The 14,154-nt window shown below is 41.5% G+C and overlaps 1 protein-coding gene across 2 annotated transcripts in view; it reads left to right on the forward strand.

Annotated features, from left to right (window-relative positions):
- The first annotated feature begins 9,426 nt into the window (after positions 1–9,426).
- The window catches only part of ABHD5 (abhydrolase domain containing 5, lysophosphatidic acid acyltransferase), a 32,671-nt gene continuing 27,943 nt past the window's right edge, over positions 9,427–14,154 (forward strand). Inside the window, exon 1 of one of the 2 annotated variants that reach the window (XM_080796669.1) lies at positions 9,427–9,604. In XM_080796669.1, coding sequence (XP_080652795.1) covers positions 9,558–9,604 — 47 coding nt within the window. In that variant the 5' untranslated portion in view covers positions 9,427–9,557. The remainder of the gene's footprint in view (positions 9,605–14,154) is intronic. The other variant, XM_080796670.1, reaches the window with a different exon arrangement.

The following is a 14,154-nucleotide window of genomic DNA, read 5'->3' on the forward strand; positions in this document are numbered from 1 at the left end:
ATTCTTAAGTCAGTTTATTGCAGAAAAGTCAGTAAATTTCTCTTTATTTACTGCTCTACTGCCTCCCTTTTCATTTACCTTCCCTTCGATCAACACCTCTCTAAAAACACATTGCTTCTGCTCAGGAACAGAGTATGAGTTACTAGGAAAGTATTTTGGATTTACTATTTGACTGTAGCTCCAATTCTGATACTTGAATTAACTAGTTTATAGTTTATTATTTTGTTCAAATCATTATGAGTAAAGTTGGGAAATGGTTTCTTTGTGAGCAAGATAGGGAACTGATTGCTACATGAAATTTTTACTTTTATATTTCCCAACTGGGGGATGTTTAAATATACAACTATAAATAGGTTCTAGCATGTGTTTTTAATTTTTTTTATATTTATTTATTTGGGGGAGGGGCACCTGGGTGGCTCAGTAGGTTAAGCCTCTGCCTTCGGCTCAGGTCATGATCCCAGGGTCCTGGGATCGAGCCCCGCATCGGGCTCTCTGCTCTGTGGGGAGCCTGCTTCCTCCTCTCTCTCTGCCTGCCTGTCTGCCTGCTTGTAATCTCTCTCTCTGTTAAATAAATCTTAAAAAACAAAAAAAAACCCTTGGGTATTTATTTGGGGGAGAAAGAGATTGAGAGAACAAGTGGGGGTGGGGGGCAGAGGGAGAAGCAGACTCTCTGTGAAGCAGGGAGCCCAACTTGGGTGGCTGGATCCTAGGACCCTGGGATTATGACCTGAACTGAAGCTAGATACTTAAACCACAGAGCCATCTAGGTGCCCTAGCATGTGCTTTTAGTGTTACATATTTAACTGGGGTTTTTGTTTGTTTGTTTGTTTTCAATACATTTTAAAAAACTATATTAATGTAATTTTAAGTCATTTATATTTTAAAGAAACTTTAAAACAACACTATATTTCTTTCATAGATTCAATGTTTTTTAATTCAAATCCTGATTTGTATGCTATTCAAAGTGCGAGCACTGGTTTTGAATTAAACCTGTATTTTGAGCGCTGAAGAATAATTCAAAAGAAAATATTTAATGTCTTTTGGTTTTCCTTCTTTCAAGAGAAAAAAAAAATCTTCCACTTGAGTAAAGGCTATAAACTGCAGTGATAATTCAAACAATGAGAAAGGAAAAGATTAATATTTGCAATTGTATGGAGATGAAAACATCTCATTCTAGACTTGGAAGATCCAACTGTTAACTAAACTTGGCCATCATTCTGTAAGTTGTTTAAATGGTTAAACATTTATACAAGGTACCTAAATTCAACGGAGATTCTATATAGTTTATCTAGAGTGATAATTGCTTTCTTTTCATTTGTTTTCAACCAAATAAAGATAATTACAGTTATGCTGGCAAGATATTCAGGAGGAGGGGAAAAGAAGAGGCTATAGCTGCATGTCTTTACATCTACGTATCTATCATACTGAAGTAGTATTCTATTACCTTTCTATCATACTCAAAGCATATTCTTTTTTTTTTTTTTTAAGAATTTATTTACTTATTTGCCAGACAGAGATCACAAGTAGGCAGAGAGGTAGGCAGAGAGAGAGAGGAAGGGAAGCAGGCTCCGTGCTGAGCAGGGAGCCCGATGCGGGGCTCGATCCCAGGACCCTGGGATCATGACCTGAGCTGAAGGCAGAGGCTTTAACCCACTGAGCCACCCAGGTGCCCCTCAAAGCATATTCTTATTTTTTTTTTAATTTTGTTTATTTATTTGACAGACAGAGATCACAAGTAGGCAGAGAGGCAGGCAGAGAGGGAGAGAGGAGGAAGCAGGCTCCCCGCCAAGCAGAGAGCCCGATGCGGGGCTCGATCCCAAGACCCTGAGATCATGACCCGAGCCGAAGGCAGAGGCTTTAAACCACTGAGCCACCCAGGCACCCCCATATTCTTATTTTTAAATGAAATTCTGGGGCCTAAATCTGGAGATCATTCCTAGTTTCCTAATAGGTTGGGAGATTTGTGGTTACGAGCCTAAACTTTTAAGCAGACTTTAGTGGTATTTTTTACGTAATGTTTCTATGACTGGACCAACTGGATTTCCAAGTTTCCCGTTAGGGTGAAAAATAATCCATCCAACCCAATCCTCAGCATTGGAACTTGGCAAAAAGAGTGGATTCAGCATTCTTATAATTAAAAGGCCCATGTGAATGACTGCTTCACAAATTTAGTTAACAACAGAGGTCTCAGCTGTTCTAATCTACTGGTTACAGCACTACTTGGATGGGCTGATTGGCAATGGGAATGTGGCCTCTGGCTGGTGACAGTTGCCTTATGGCTTTAAATTACCCCTTTGGCTGGTAGAAGGCCAAAAAACTAGTCTTGTCTAGTTCGGAGACAGCTACATCAGTCTTTTCAACAGCCCTGCAATAGATGCAGAATCTATCACCGTTGCTAGAAACACAACTCCAGGAGAGTGTTTGAACAATGGGGGTGGGTGGTAGGATAGCTTTTTAACAACCCACCACCTCCTCATGGGCCAGCCAGCACCACCACACTAGGGGTATGATACAATGAGACAGAGAAAATTACTCTTGGTTCTTGCTACCATTTCTCTGTATAGTTGTTGGTAAGTAATAGAACCTCTATTCCCTGATTTCCCATTAGTTTCATGAAAATGCTAATAACTGCTAAGAATGATGGTTAGATGAATTGGCTTAATCAGGTAGCATTTTTAATTCCTTGCAGGTGTTATTTACACCTGAGCTATAACTCAGTCAACAAACGGTTTATTTCGTCTTCACAGTGTACAGATTCCAAGATAGTTCTAAGAGCTTCTGAGAATTATAAAGGAAGTAGAGAACACATCTCTATTCTCAAGGAATTATTATCTTTCAGGCGAGATAGGACCAACCCCAGTGACAGTTGGCGAGTACACTAACAAAAGTATAACCAACTGCAGCCACTGACAAGGACTCTGATATTCCTCCAGTGGTCTGTGACCAGACTCAGATGTGGAGAACTAGAAGCTCTGCTGGACCCAAGGAAGAAAATCAAGGCTTATAGGATGGGTTCACTACTGAGGGTATAATTATTTTGGTTAAATCATTTTAGTGTAATCTCATGCTACGGTGTAATTTTTGTTTGAAAGGTTTTATTCTGCAGAATAAATTTTTATGGTAAGAAAGGATAGATTCAATCCAGTAAAACTACGTTATCATTAAAATTATCACTTTTGATAATATACAACTCTCCCCCTCCAAAAAGACAGAGATGCACACATGTACAAAAATGATGGTTTAAAAGTCTAGTTTTAGGAGACTGGGGAGTTAATGCAAAAGAAGCAGAGAGCAATGTACATACTGCATATGCTACTTAACTTGAAAGATATTTAATAATAACCCATTTCCCCTACTGCAAGTAAAGAAATTAGTTGACCCTTGAATAAGTGGAGGTTAGGGGTAATAACCCCTTGCACAGTGGAAATTCATGTATAACTTTCGACTCTCCCAATTTTTAAAAAAGATTTTATTTATTTATTTGACAGAGAGAGAAAGAGTACATAAGCAGTGGGAGAGGCAGAGGGAGAAGCAGTCTCCTCACTGGGCAGGGAGCTGAACGTGGGGCTCCATCCCAGGACCCTGGGATCATGACCTGAGCCAAAGGCAGATGCTTAAGCAACTGAGCCATCCAGGCACCCCACATGCCCCCAAATTTAACTATGAATAACCTATTGTTGACCGGCAGCCTTACTATAACATAAACAATTAACATATATTTTGTATGTTATATGGATTACATAGTTCATTCCTAGAACAAAGTAAACTAGAGAAAAGAAAATGTCATTAAGAAAATCACAAGAGAAAAAACATGTTTACAGCACTGTACTGTATTTATAAAAAAAAATCCACGTGTAAGTGGGCCCACCCACTTCAAGCCCGTGTTGCTTAAGTGTCAAGGGTCCATCAAATCTGAGACTACGCTCAGAGGGGAGGATAGCTAAGCAGTATCATCAAATCGCAAAGGAGAAGAGTTACTCAAAGAAAAGCCCTAAATTTAGCTATTAACTGTATATTCATCAGCACACCTAAAAAAAGTTCTCATACGTTGATTTGCAGCATCTTAATATTAAAACAAAATAAAAATCCCGAGAAGGTTATGTTGTCCAACTGATATTCTTCAAGCTCAAATATCTGTTATGGAGCTGCACATGATTTCTTCTCTTGCATGCCTACCTGCATTGCCTACTCCATTGCTTTCTTCTAGTGTCCCTTTTTCTCCTGCAAAATTTCCTTAATCATCTGGATTGTGCTAATGTGGAGGAGTTCACTTTGTGGTAATTATTATGATCCATGCTATATACCTCAACTTAAAAGAAAATAAGCCTTACTTGAGACTCACTTTCATGAATCCTTACCACACTTGCTTGATCTTATAATCAGATTTCTATCTTTTAAGTGCTTAAATATGTTCATGCATACCTGTGTACCATTACAGAAAGTTGTTATATCCTTGTCATCTGTTTCTTTGTGTATTTTCAGTTTACTTGAGTTTATTCATTTTCTTATGAAACCTTCATTTTTTTGCTTGCCATCTTCTTTTTTAAAAGTTAAAGTCGATTAATTAACATAGATCATATTATTAGTTTCGAAGGTAGAGTTTAATGATTCATCAGTTGCATACAACATCCAGGGCTCATTCCATCACTTGCTCTCCTTAATGTATTACCCAGTTACCCCATTCCCCACTCACCTCCCCTCCAGCAACCCTCAGTTTATTTCCTAGAGTTAAGTCTCTTACAGCTTGTCTCCCTCTCTGATTTCGTCTTATTTTTTTCTCCCCTTCCTTTCCCTATGTTTATCTGTTTTGTTTCTTAAATTCCACATGACAGAAATCATCGTACCATCTCCTTTGTAACTTTCCTACACTAAGGTAGAGTAGGCAATTGTGTGCTGGTTAACCAGATCTTTAAAACAACAACAACAACAACAAACACCCAGATTTCAACTGCTAATTTCTGTGGCACAAATATTTCCCAATTTCAAAGTTCCAAGGTTTCATATCCAGCTCAAAAATTCCTGAATATTTAACAACTGACTCTCGTGAGCTGATAAGAGCTGGCTCTAAGGTAGGTAAGCAATAAGATTACTGCTAGTTTTACAGTGACTTAGGACAGCATTTCCACTAACTGCTCATTCACTCATACCACCACAAAATTCTTCCAGCTGCGGGCATGGACAATCAACATATTTCAATGTGGAATCAATGATGGGTAGGAATTGTTCCCTCAGTGCCTCCCTGCAGAGCTCAAGCTAAATAAGCCAATTTGCTGAATTACTTAGAACCAAGTATTTATTGCATCCCAAACAGATATTTCCCACTTGTCAGAAAATGTAATAGAGCCAAGATATCAGTTGCTGTTTGTTTTCTGCTGTGAGTGCCGACTAAATGGAATGGATATTCAATAAGCTGTTTTAAACCGAAGGATGCATTTTCAAAGTGGTGAGGGAGCGATTCAAGAGCCAACGTTAATGTCAGAGGGAATTATGGGTATGAACACTTTCTGCTACTGTGTAAACCTGCCTCTGCTACAAAATGTTCAGGGGCATAAATAATGACTACATAGAAGGGTTTTTGCTCTTGTAAGTTCAAACACAGAAAGGCAACTGACATTTTCAATGTCAACATTTTAGAGGATATTTTCCTGATTTCTGAGGAAACCTATTATTTCAGCATGTGCTGATAAAAAACAACCAGAAGGAAAATAAAGGTTAAAAGATCTGAAATATGGTAGGAAAAAGTTTTTCCATCAATGTTTTAAGAAACACTGATGCTGGGGTGCCTGGGTGGCTCAGTGGGTTAAGCCTCTGCCTTCGGGTCAGGTTATGATCTCAGGGTCCTGGGATTGAGCCCCGCCTCAGGCTCTGTGCTCAGCAGGGAGCCTGCTTCTCCAGCTCTCTGTCTGCCTGCCTTTCTGCCTACTTGTGATCTCTCTCTCTGTCAAATAAATAAATAAAGATAGAAAGAAACACTGATGCTACTGAAAATAAAAATCAAGGGTTCTTCTATTATAATCAAATGATATGGAAGGTAGAGGAAAAGAACACTGTTAAAATTCTCTTCCCAAATCAGCATGACTTCAAATTTCCTGGGGCAGGGGACATGATTGGAAACTGAATGGTAGCCCCTTTCCCCTCTCCTCTCTGCCCCCCACCTTCAAATGTTGATGGGAGATTTGGCCCTGCTGTACTTCTGGATATTGACCCACGCATCTACCTTCCCAGTGTCGGCATCACTACGAGCCATGGTAAAAGAGGGGACAGCATCTTGCAGTTCTCACTCTTTTTCACTTGTGATCTTTCTTTCTTTTTTATGCATGCCTGTGCGAATCTTACCACTCACATTTGTCCTCTCCCTACCTTCAGTTTCCATTCCTCATTTGCAGTGGTGCGTGTTGAGAGTAGACTTTCTGAGGCAAGTTTTCCTGTCATGACTGGTCCTTATTATAATCATAGTATAAAAACCACCAAGTTATAACCTTTTCACTTGTCAACACCTAAACCAAATGCCATGCTTATTAAATACAAATGAAAACAAGTATCACAGTTTGGCCTCTGCAGGAAGCAATCTCTGAGAGCTTAATGTTCATGGAATGCCCTTGTGATCAACACTGACGGGAAGGAGGGTGAAGGTGAGACTGAGAAGAAGCTGATCTGTGATAAAGGCTCATCTGAATTGTCCCATTTTGGGTGGAAATGTTTGGCCCTTTGTATTCCTAACTTCAGCTATTATTAGGTGTGAGTTTTCCTCCAAAGGGCAGGACGTTGGTGAGATGGATCTTTGTAGGTGAGGTGTTCCCTGAAGGGGCCAAAGGCTGTTCCATTGAAAATCTCACAGCAGTTAAGGGAATGAGCCCTTCCCTGAAGGAAGATTTGAGCACATCTTCAGCACCCCCCCCAATCTCCTTACCCCATAAATATCTACCATAATTCACACATCATACTTCCTTTGTAAGAGCATAAAAGGCTACTGAACAATGTGTCAAAACTATTTGTGATTTCAACAAATGGTGCTGGAGAAATTAGATAGCCATAGGCCATAAACAAACAACACCCTGACCGAAATCTCTTATTTTATACAAACATTAACTCAAAATGAATCATGGACTTAATGTAACATGAAAAACCATAAAACTTTTAGAAAAAGACAAAGGAGAAAATCTTCGGGACCTCAGGTTAGGCAAAGAGTTCTTAGACAACATCAAAGCATAAGCCCATTGAAAAATCAATACATTGGATTTCATTAGATTAAAAACTTTGTTCTGCAAAAGTCCCTGTGAAGGGACTGAGAATATAAGCTGCCTATGGGAGAAAATATTTTCAGACCAAAGAACTAGTATCTAGAGAACATAAAAAGTTCTTAAAGTAGTTAGAAAATGTGCAAGAGACATGAACAGACATTTCATTGAAAAGCTCATTGAAAGCATTTCATTGCCATTGCCATTTGTAAATGGCAAATAAGCATGTGAAAAGATTTCAGCATCACTAGTCATCAGGGAAATGAAAATTTCAAAATACGGTGGCTTAAAACAATCACCATTTTGTTTTCACCATCCTCTGGGTCAGGAATTTAAGCTCCTCTGGACACATATTTCAGTCCACATGGTGTCAGTTTGTGTCATTCATTCGGCTGCATTCAGTGGAGAGTGGGCTGGAAATCTTAGAAGTCTGGTGCTCTCCACATGGCCAGCAGAGCTTCGGATATCAGACTTTCAAGGGGAATTATAAGAATTGGTAAATATTGAAGCTATGGATCCCTTAAGTTCCAGTCTTGGAAATTACAGAATCACTTCTGCCACATTTTAGTAGTCAAAACAAATCACAGCTCAGACTGAAGGGGAGAGAAAACAAGACTCCAATTTTCAATGTGAGAAGCAGTAAAGAATTTATGACTATCTTACTCTACCATGCGGGCGATTATTCAATTATTTGAAAAACTTCTTTGTAGGAAGTTTTCACAAATTAAGTTTTTAAAAAGGTCAATTTTTAGGGGCGCCTGGGTGGCTCAGTGGGTTAAAGCCTCTGCCTTCGGCTCAGGTCATGATCCCAGGGTCCTGGGATCGAGCCCCGCATCGGGCTCTCTGCTCTGTGGGGAGCCTGCTTCCTCCTCTCTCTCTGCCTGCCTCTCTGCCTACTTGTGATTTCTGTCTGTCAAATGAATAAATAAAAATCTTTAAAAAAAAAAAGACTTGAAAAACTCTAATTAAAAAAAAAAAAAAAGAAGATTTAGTAGATTTAGAAATAGCACCAGGTTGTCCTGGAACTTTGAGAGATCTCGTCTCAGACCTTTTTAGAACATTGTTTTTCAGCTACTAAAACATAGTGGACTCAGTAGGCACACAGTAGATAAAAATGGATGAATGACAGTGAAGGGAAGGGAAAAATTCTTCTCTACCTTCAAGGTCTTCCAACTGGACTTAAATTTATATGAGACAGATTAACAGGAGAAAAAAATTCAATGGTTTACTACATGTACACAGAGGCCCAATAATGAAATTGAGACCTTAAAAAATGCCCAAGGCAGGCAGTGTTTATGCTTTGCAGACAAGGAGACAATATATCTGTGGAGAAAGCTTCAATTAGTAAGGAATTCTAAGCCGAATTTGGGCTGGGGTCATAAATTAGTAAAAAGTAGATAGGGTTGTTTACAAAGCCTTCTTGGCTCTAAATTTCCCATCTCTGGTGATAAGGCTGTCTATGTATGTCCTGGTGCACAGAGGGTACCTATCACATGGAGATTTATTTCCTGTTTTCAGGGGACAGAGGAGGGTCTAAGTGTCCTTTCTACATAGATTCTCTTAAATAACTTCTATTTAAAATCGTCAATATGCATTGACTTTGACAAAACCAGGCAGTATCCGATGGCTAAAAGACTTGAAAACGGGTCAAGAATGTTGACATTTATGTTAGGAAATCCCTCTCAAGAACTCTTAAGTCCCTAAACACTGACTTTACATCCCTCCAATACATACACCACGTGAGACTAACGGCAGTTGCTGGTTCTGGCCACTATTATAACCCCAGCACATCAGTGAATATTGACTTTAGAGTCTTGAGCCACCCTTTCCACTGGGCTACCCACCTGGAGGGACCGGCTGGCGGAGGCCAGAGTCCTCTCTACTGCTGCAGTCCCATTCGCTGATGCAGAGTCTATCGGATACTATCTTAGCTCCTCCAGCGAAGGTCCCAGGGTACTTCCAGAATGCCTGCCTCGTGCCCAGCACTGACAGTTAATATTAGCGTTTGATGCATTAACACGGGTATTACTGAAGCCACTTGCTACCTAACATTTCCAGGTGAATCTTACCGGTTCCAGGGTTGACAGCCCCACACAGCGCCCACACAGGATCGCGCCAGGCATTAGGGCGCACGCGCAGCTGGTGAATGTGGGTGGAGAGAGCCGGGCACGCGCGCGCGCGCGCGGCCGCGCGGCCGTGTCGTGGGTGACGCATGCGCGGGCGGCGGTGGCCTTAAGGGCGGCGGCGGCTCTTGCTGTCCCAGTCGGCCTGTCAGCCGGCTTGGAGGCGCGGTCCGGCGCTCGCGCGGTGACGGCGGCCATGGCGGCGGAGGAGGAGGAGGTGGACTCGGCGGACACCTGCGAGAGGTGAGTGCGGCTACGACTTCGTGGGGTTCGGGATCGCTCCTTCTGCAGGGGCCCAGGTCGGGCCGGGCGGCGTAGCCGAGGACTCTTACCCCGGCCTGCCTCTCTGTTGTGCGGCCCGGCGTGAGACCGCGCTGCGCCCCGAGGACGCCCCGGCCTGGCTCTGTCCCTGCCGGGCGCCCCTAGGCGCGGAGGCGCAGGAAGGGTGTGAATCCTACCCTGCCGCGCCGCAGGACCTCCGCGCCGAGGGGCCGCCGTGATGTTGTGTAAGCGTCTCCGCGGGCTCGGCGGCAAGGGTGGCCCGGCACCCACCCCCGGCTCGTCATCCGGGGACTCCTCGGACCCGCGTGCCTCAGGACAGCCGGCAGGCGGTGACCGGCCGTCCTCACACCTGCCTCGAGCCAGGGGAAACGGCTCAGTCATTCGTGCACTTCGGAGCGCGGCTTCTGGCTGCAGGTGCGCCCTGTTCTCCGTCCAGCCCGGGATGAGAACGAATGCGCCGCCTGGGCAGAACCTCCCGAGCCCGGGGGAAGGGGCGGCGCTTCCCTGGGGCTGCAGGAGGTGGAGAACCCTAAATCGTATTGGAAAATGCAGGAGATTGGGGGGTCTCGGGGAAAGGAGAAGCGCAGCGAAAGGGAAAGGGGTTTGAGGGCGTGGGTATATAATTTTGGGTTTCAGAAAGCGTTTAATTTATAGATACTTAGTAGAAAGAATGTTAACACTGTATGAACAGCAGGTTCAGAATTAATAATCTTTCAGCGATCTTCCTTTGTTTCTAAGTGTTGTGGTGTTACCGGAGAAGTGGGTGTGTTTGCGCCTCAGAACACATGTATATGTAGAAAACTTTATGGAATTTGGAGGACAGATGTCTAACGTGAAACTTTTTGACATACAGACATACTAAGTTTAAATTATTCTCTTCCACTTGTAGCTAGAAACTTCATGCCCTTGTCAGTAGACAGGTAACAATTAGTGGAAAAATTAAATTACGAATATTATTGCCATATTTCTCAAGGCTGGTCATTTCCTTTGGAAAGTAAACTTTTGTGTTTCTGTATATATGTTTAATATTTTGATAATTCTACTTAAGATGTCTGGAGAAACTTGCATATGAAACATAACCTAAATGATAAAGGTAATATGAAGTACTATGAAGACAGTTGTATTTGGAAAGATAGGGGGAGGGGGTGAGGTGACAGTTTCGAAATACTAGAAACTAGGTTCTTCTTTTGAAGTTTGTTGACATTATGAATGGGTCCATTGTTTTGGTTTCTTGATAAACTTCCTTGTTGAGGTAAGATGCTGAATGTCCCCATGTGGACACAAGTAGGAACCTAACTGGTAGCTTGTTCCCACCTAGTTTGTCATAACACTTTTTTATCTTTCTGAAACTTCTTTTAGGTGGACTTTTTGGTCACCATATTCTTTTGGGGCCCAGGAGTCCAGGGCATGACTGTGAAAGGAATTTGTGGATGGGGTGATATCCCCAGGTCATTGGGGACAGACTATAAAATATCTTTAGCGGCTGAGGAGCCATAGTCCCATGACAGAGGTGGGCCTCCTTGGTACTCTTGGCAATGTACTTAAGCAATATCCAGTGTGCATACTAGTGTAGTCTTCTGAACTGTACCAAGAAGACGAGCAACTACTTGTCCTGTGAGGTGCTGCCTAAATGTGTTTATATTAAACCTAAGATCAACCCTGTGTGCACAGTATTACTGTCCATTTTTCATTTGCAACGGCAACTGAAAGGGCTACCAGCAGCCCACTAGTGAGTGGCAGAGCTGGATTGGAGCTCCCCAGGTGTCTAGATTTAGTTTAATATCATCTGCCGTATCAGTGGTGCTTCTCTGTAGAACTGGGACTCATGAGGGATGTTTGGTTCTTGTCTCTTGCTTACTCTCTTAACACTTTGTTACTTAATCTTTGCATTGATACAGAGCTTATTTTTTTTTTAATTTGGTTAATCAACTGGAACTATGCCAAGAACCATTAGAGGTTGTGAGAAAATAGGTCTTGTATCAAGTTCTCGATCTTTAAGACACTTCAGGTTTAGATGGGGAATTGACATTAACAAAGGAAACAATTATAAAACGCTGGAGGAAGGCTTTTTGGCGCATATGAATCTTGTTTTTTCCTTTGTGACTTTCTCAGTGAAGACAGGCATGCCTGGAAGCCATTTGGCTTTCAACATCTAATCCTTTTCGTTGCAAGACAGTTGAGAAAGCTAAATGTAACAAGAGTAGGGAAGACTTCTGTGAATTGCTGTGAGGTTGTCCCAAAGAATGATTAAGTTGAATGATCTGTTGAGTTTAGAGGAAAGCTGTGACAGAATTGCTCAGCTACAGAGCAGACAGTAAAATAGGTGGTTTGCAGTGGTGTGTTGGAGTTGGCTTGTACTAGCAACCATTGCTAAACTTTCAAGAATTTTGCCAACTTTTGGCAGCTTGAAATCAGCCATGGTGGTAGTATTTATATCATGGATATCATAAAGTGCTACAAGTAAAGGATTTTTTTTCCTCCCCTTCTCCTCCAGTAGGTTTACCAGCCACCTACTGGATTTACATTAGAATTTGACTATAGTCCTTTGCCTTGGAGATAAGATAGTGGATTTTGCCGTTTTTAAAAGACCGCTAAGATCAATGACTCCTCTCTGTTGCCATCTCTCCTTCCCAAATCCTTGCTACCCAACTTCTTAAGAATCACTGCAGTTCTCAATGATACATTCTAGTGGACTTTTGCCGGGGGGGGGGGTACTTATCTTCCTTGGGTCTTTCTCAGTATTTGACACTGTAAAGATAGCTTCTCCTTATTGAAATTCTTACCAGACATTATAACTCTTAAGACATTTTGCTTCATGCCTTAAGCTCAGATCAGTAGTCACTTTTATTAGGTTCTCTTTTTATTTTCATTCTTTAAATGTCACAGTTCTCCCAGATTCTACTTCTTCTTTCATCTGTGTTTTCATATTTTGTCTTGTTTACTTCTACTCCCTGAAGCATCTTTTCTGTGGAGAGAACTAAAATCTTATTCTCATGATGGAGCCCTTTTTAGAAATCTGGTGATGTTTCTAATTGTGTGCCAGATGTTTACACTTTATTCCTCAAATGTAACACGTGCAGACTTGGATGTCATTTTCACCTTTCTTCCCCTGAACTAAACAGTACAAAGAGTCCACTTTTTGCCCTTAACTTACCTATTTTCATTAGGGTGCTTATATTCTTCTGGTCATCTGGGTTTAGAACTGTGGCCTGATTTTTCACTGCCCCCCTCCATCTTCATGGCCCTGAATACCAAGTCCAGTAGATTCTAAGTACCAGATTCTAAGTTCCAGTGCCTCCTGGAAATCACCTCATTCTGACCCTACATATTCCCTTTTCTGGTTTATAACAGGCTTTATTTATTTATTTTTCAAGATTTTATTTATCTGACAGAGAGCACTACTTGTGCTAGAGCACAAGTAGGGGGAGCTGGAGCCAGAGAAGCAGGTTCCCCGCTGAGCAGGGAGCCCAATGTGGGGCTCCATCCCAGGACCCTGAGATTATGACCTGAGCCAAAGGTAAATGCTTAACCAACTGAGCCACCCAGGTACCCCTATAGCAGTCTTTAATAACCCATTTATAATAACATAAATAACATAGGAACCCAACGTTCCTACGCTTTCAGCATAGCTTATTTCATCAGTTACTTTTCTTTCCCCAAGAGGCACAGTCTTGTTTGTAGCAGCTACACACAGCGGCTTTATTATAGGTGCTCAGCCAGACTTAAAGCCCTTTGTAGGCAGCTTGGCTCTTATCTGCCTTTGGAGTCTTATTTTCTCCCTGTGCCCTGGGCTCTAGCCAGTCTTTCATTGTTTCCTAAACATGTTCTTTGCTCATCCTGTTTCCCTTGTATTGGTTCACATTGTTTTCTTTGACCCAAAACAGATTATGATCTCCCTTCTCTGAAGGCCTATAGTATTTTCCTAAGCTTTCTTTATGGCAATTATACCATGTTTTGTAGTGTAGTTATTTGTTTTGTCAGCTCATTGGAGTCAAAGCTTTTGTCTTACTCAAATGTCTGGTAAAGCCTAAATGGGTTTCATAAATAGTAAACTTCTATAAATGTTTATTGAATTAAACAGTTCAATATTGTAAATTTATGCTGACACAAACATTAAGATAAACCTAGTTATTGTATGTTTTGCAGCTTTATAACCTGATATTTTTCACCCTAAGGTATTCAAAGAACATCAAGAGATGTTCTTTGATACACTCAATAAGAATTCGAAGTTTGAATGTGACGAGGACAACAACTAAGATCATAAGCTTAAGTTATATTGGGAGGTTAGGAATATGATTCTACTTCTTGACCTTGGGTGAAACAACTCATACTTCATTCTTTTGCCTGTTCTTCAAAATGCCAGTCACAGACCCAGCAAATGGAGATTTCAGGCCTGTGAGGAAGAACTTAGACAAATGTAAAGTTCCAGGATGGTCCACTTAATAAAAACAACACTGGATAATACATTTGAGAATTACAGATGACTCTGAATGGAGTTCTTAAGGATTTGA

Source organism: Martes martes (assembly GCF_963455335.1).
Source record: "Martes martes genome assembly, chromosome: 1".
NCBI classification, from domain to species: domain Eukaryota; kingdom Metazoa; phylum Chordata; class Mammalia; order Carnivora; family Mustelidae; genus Martes; species Martes martes.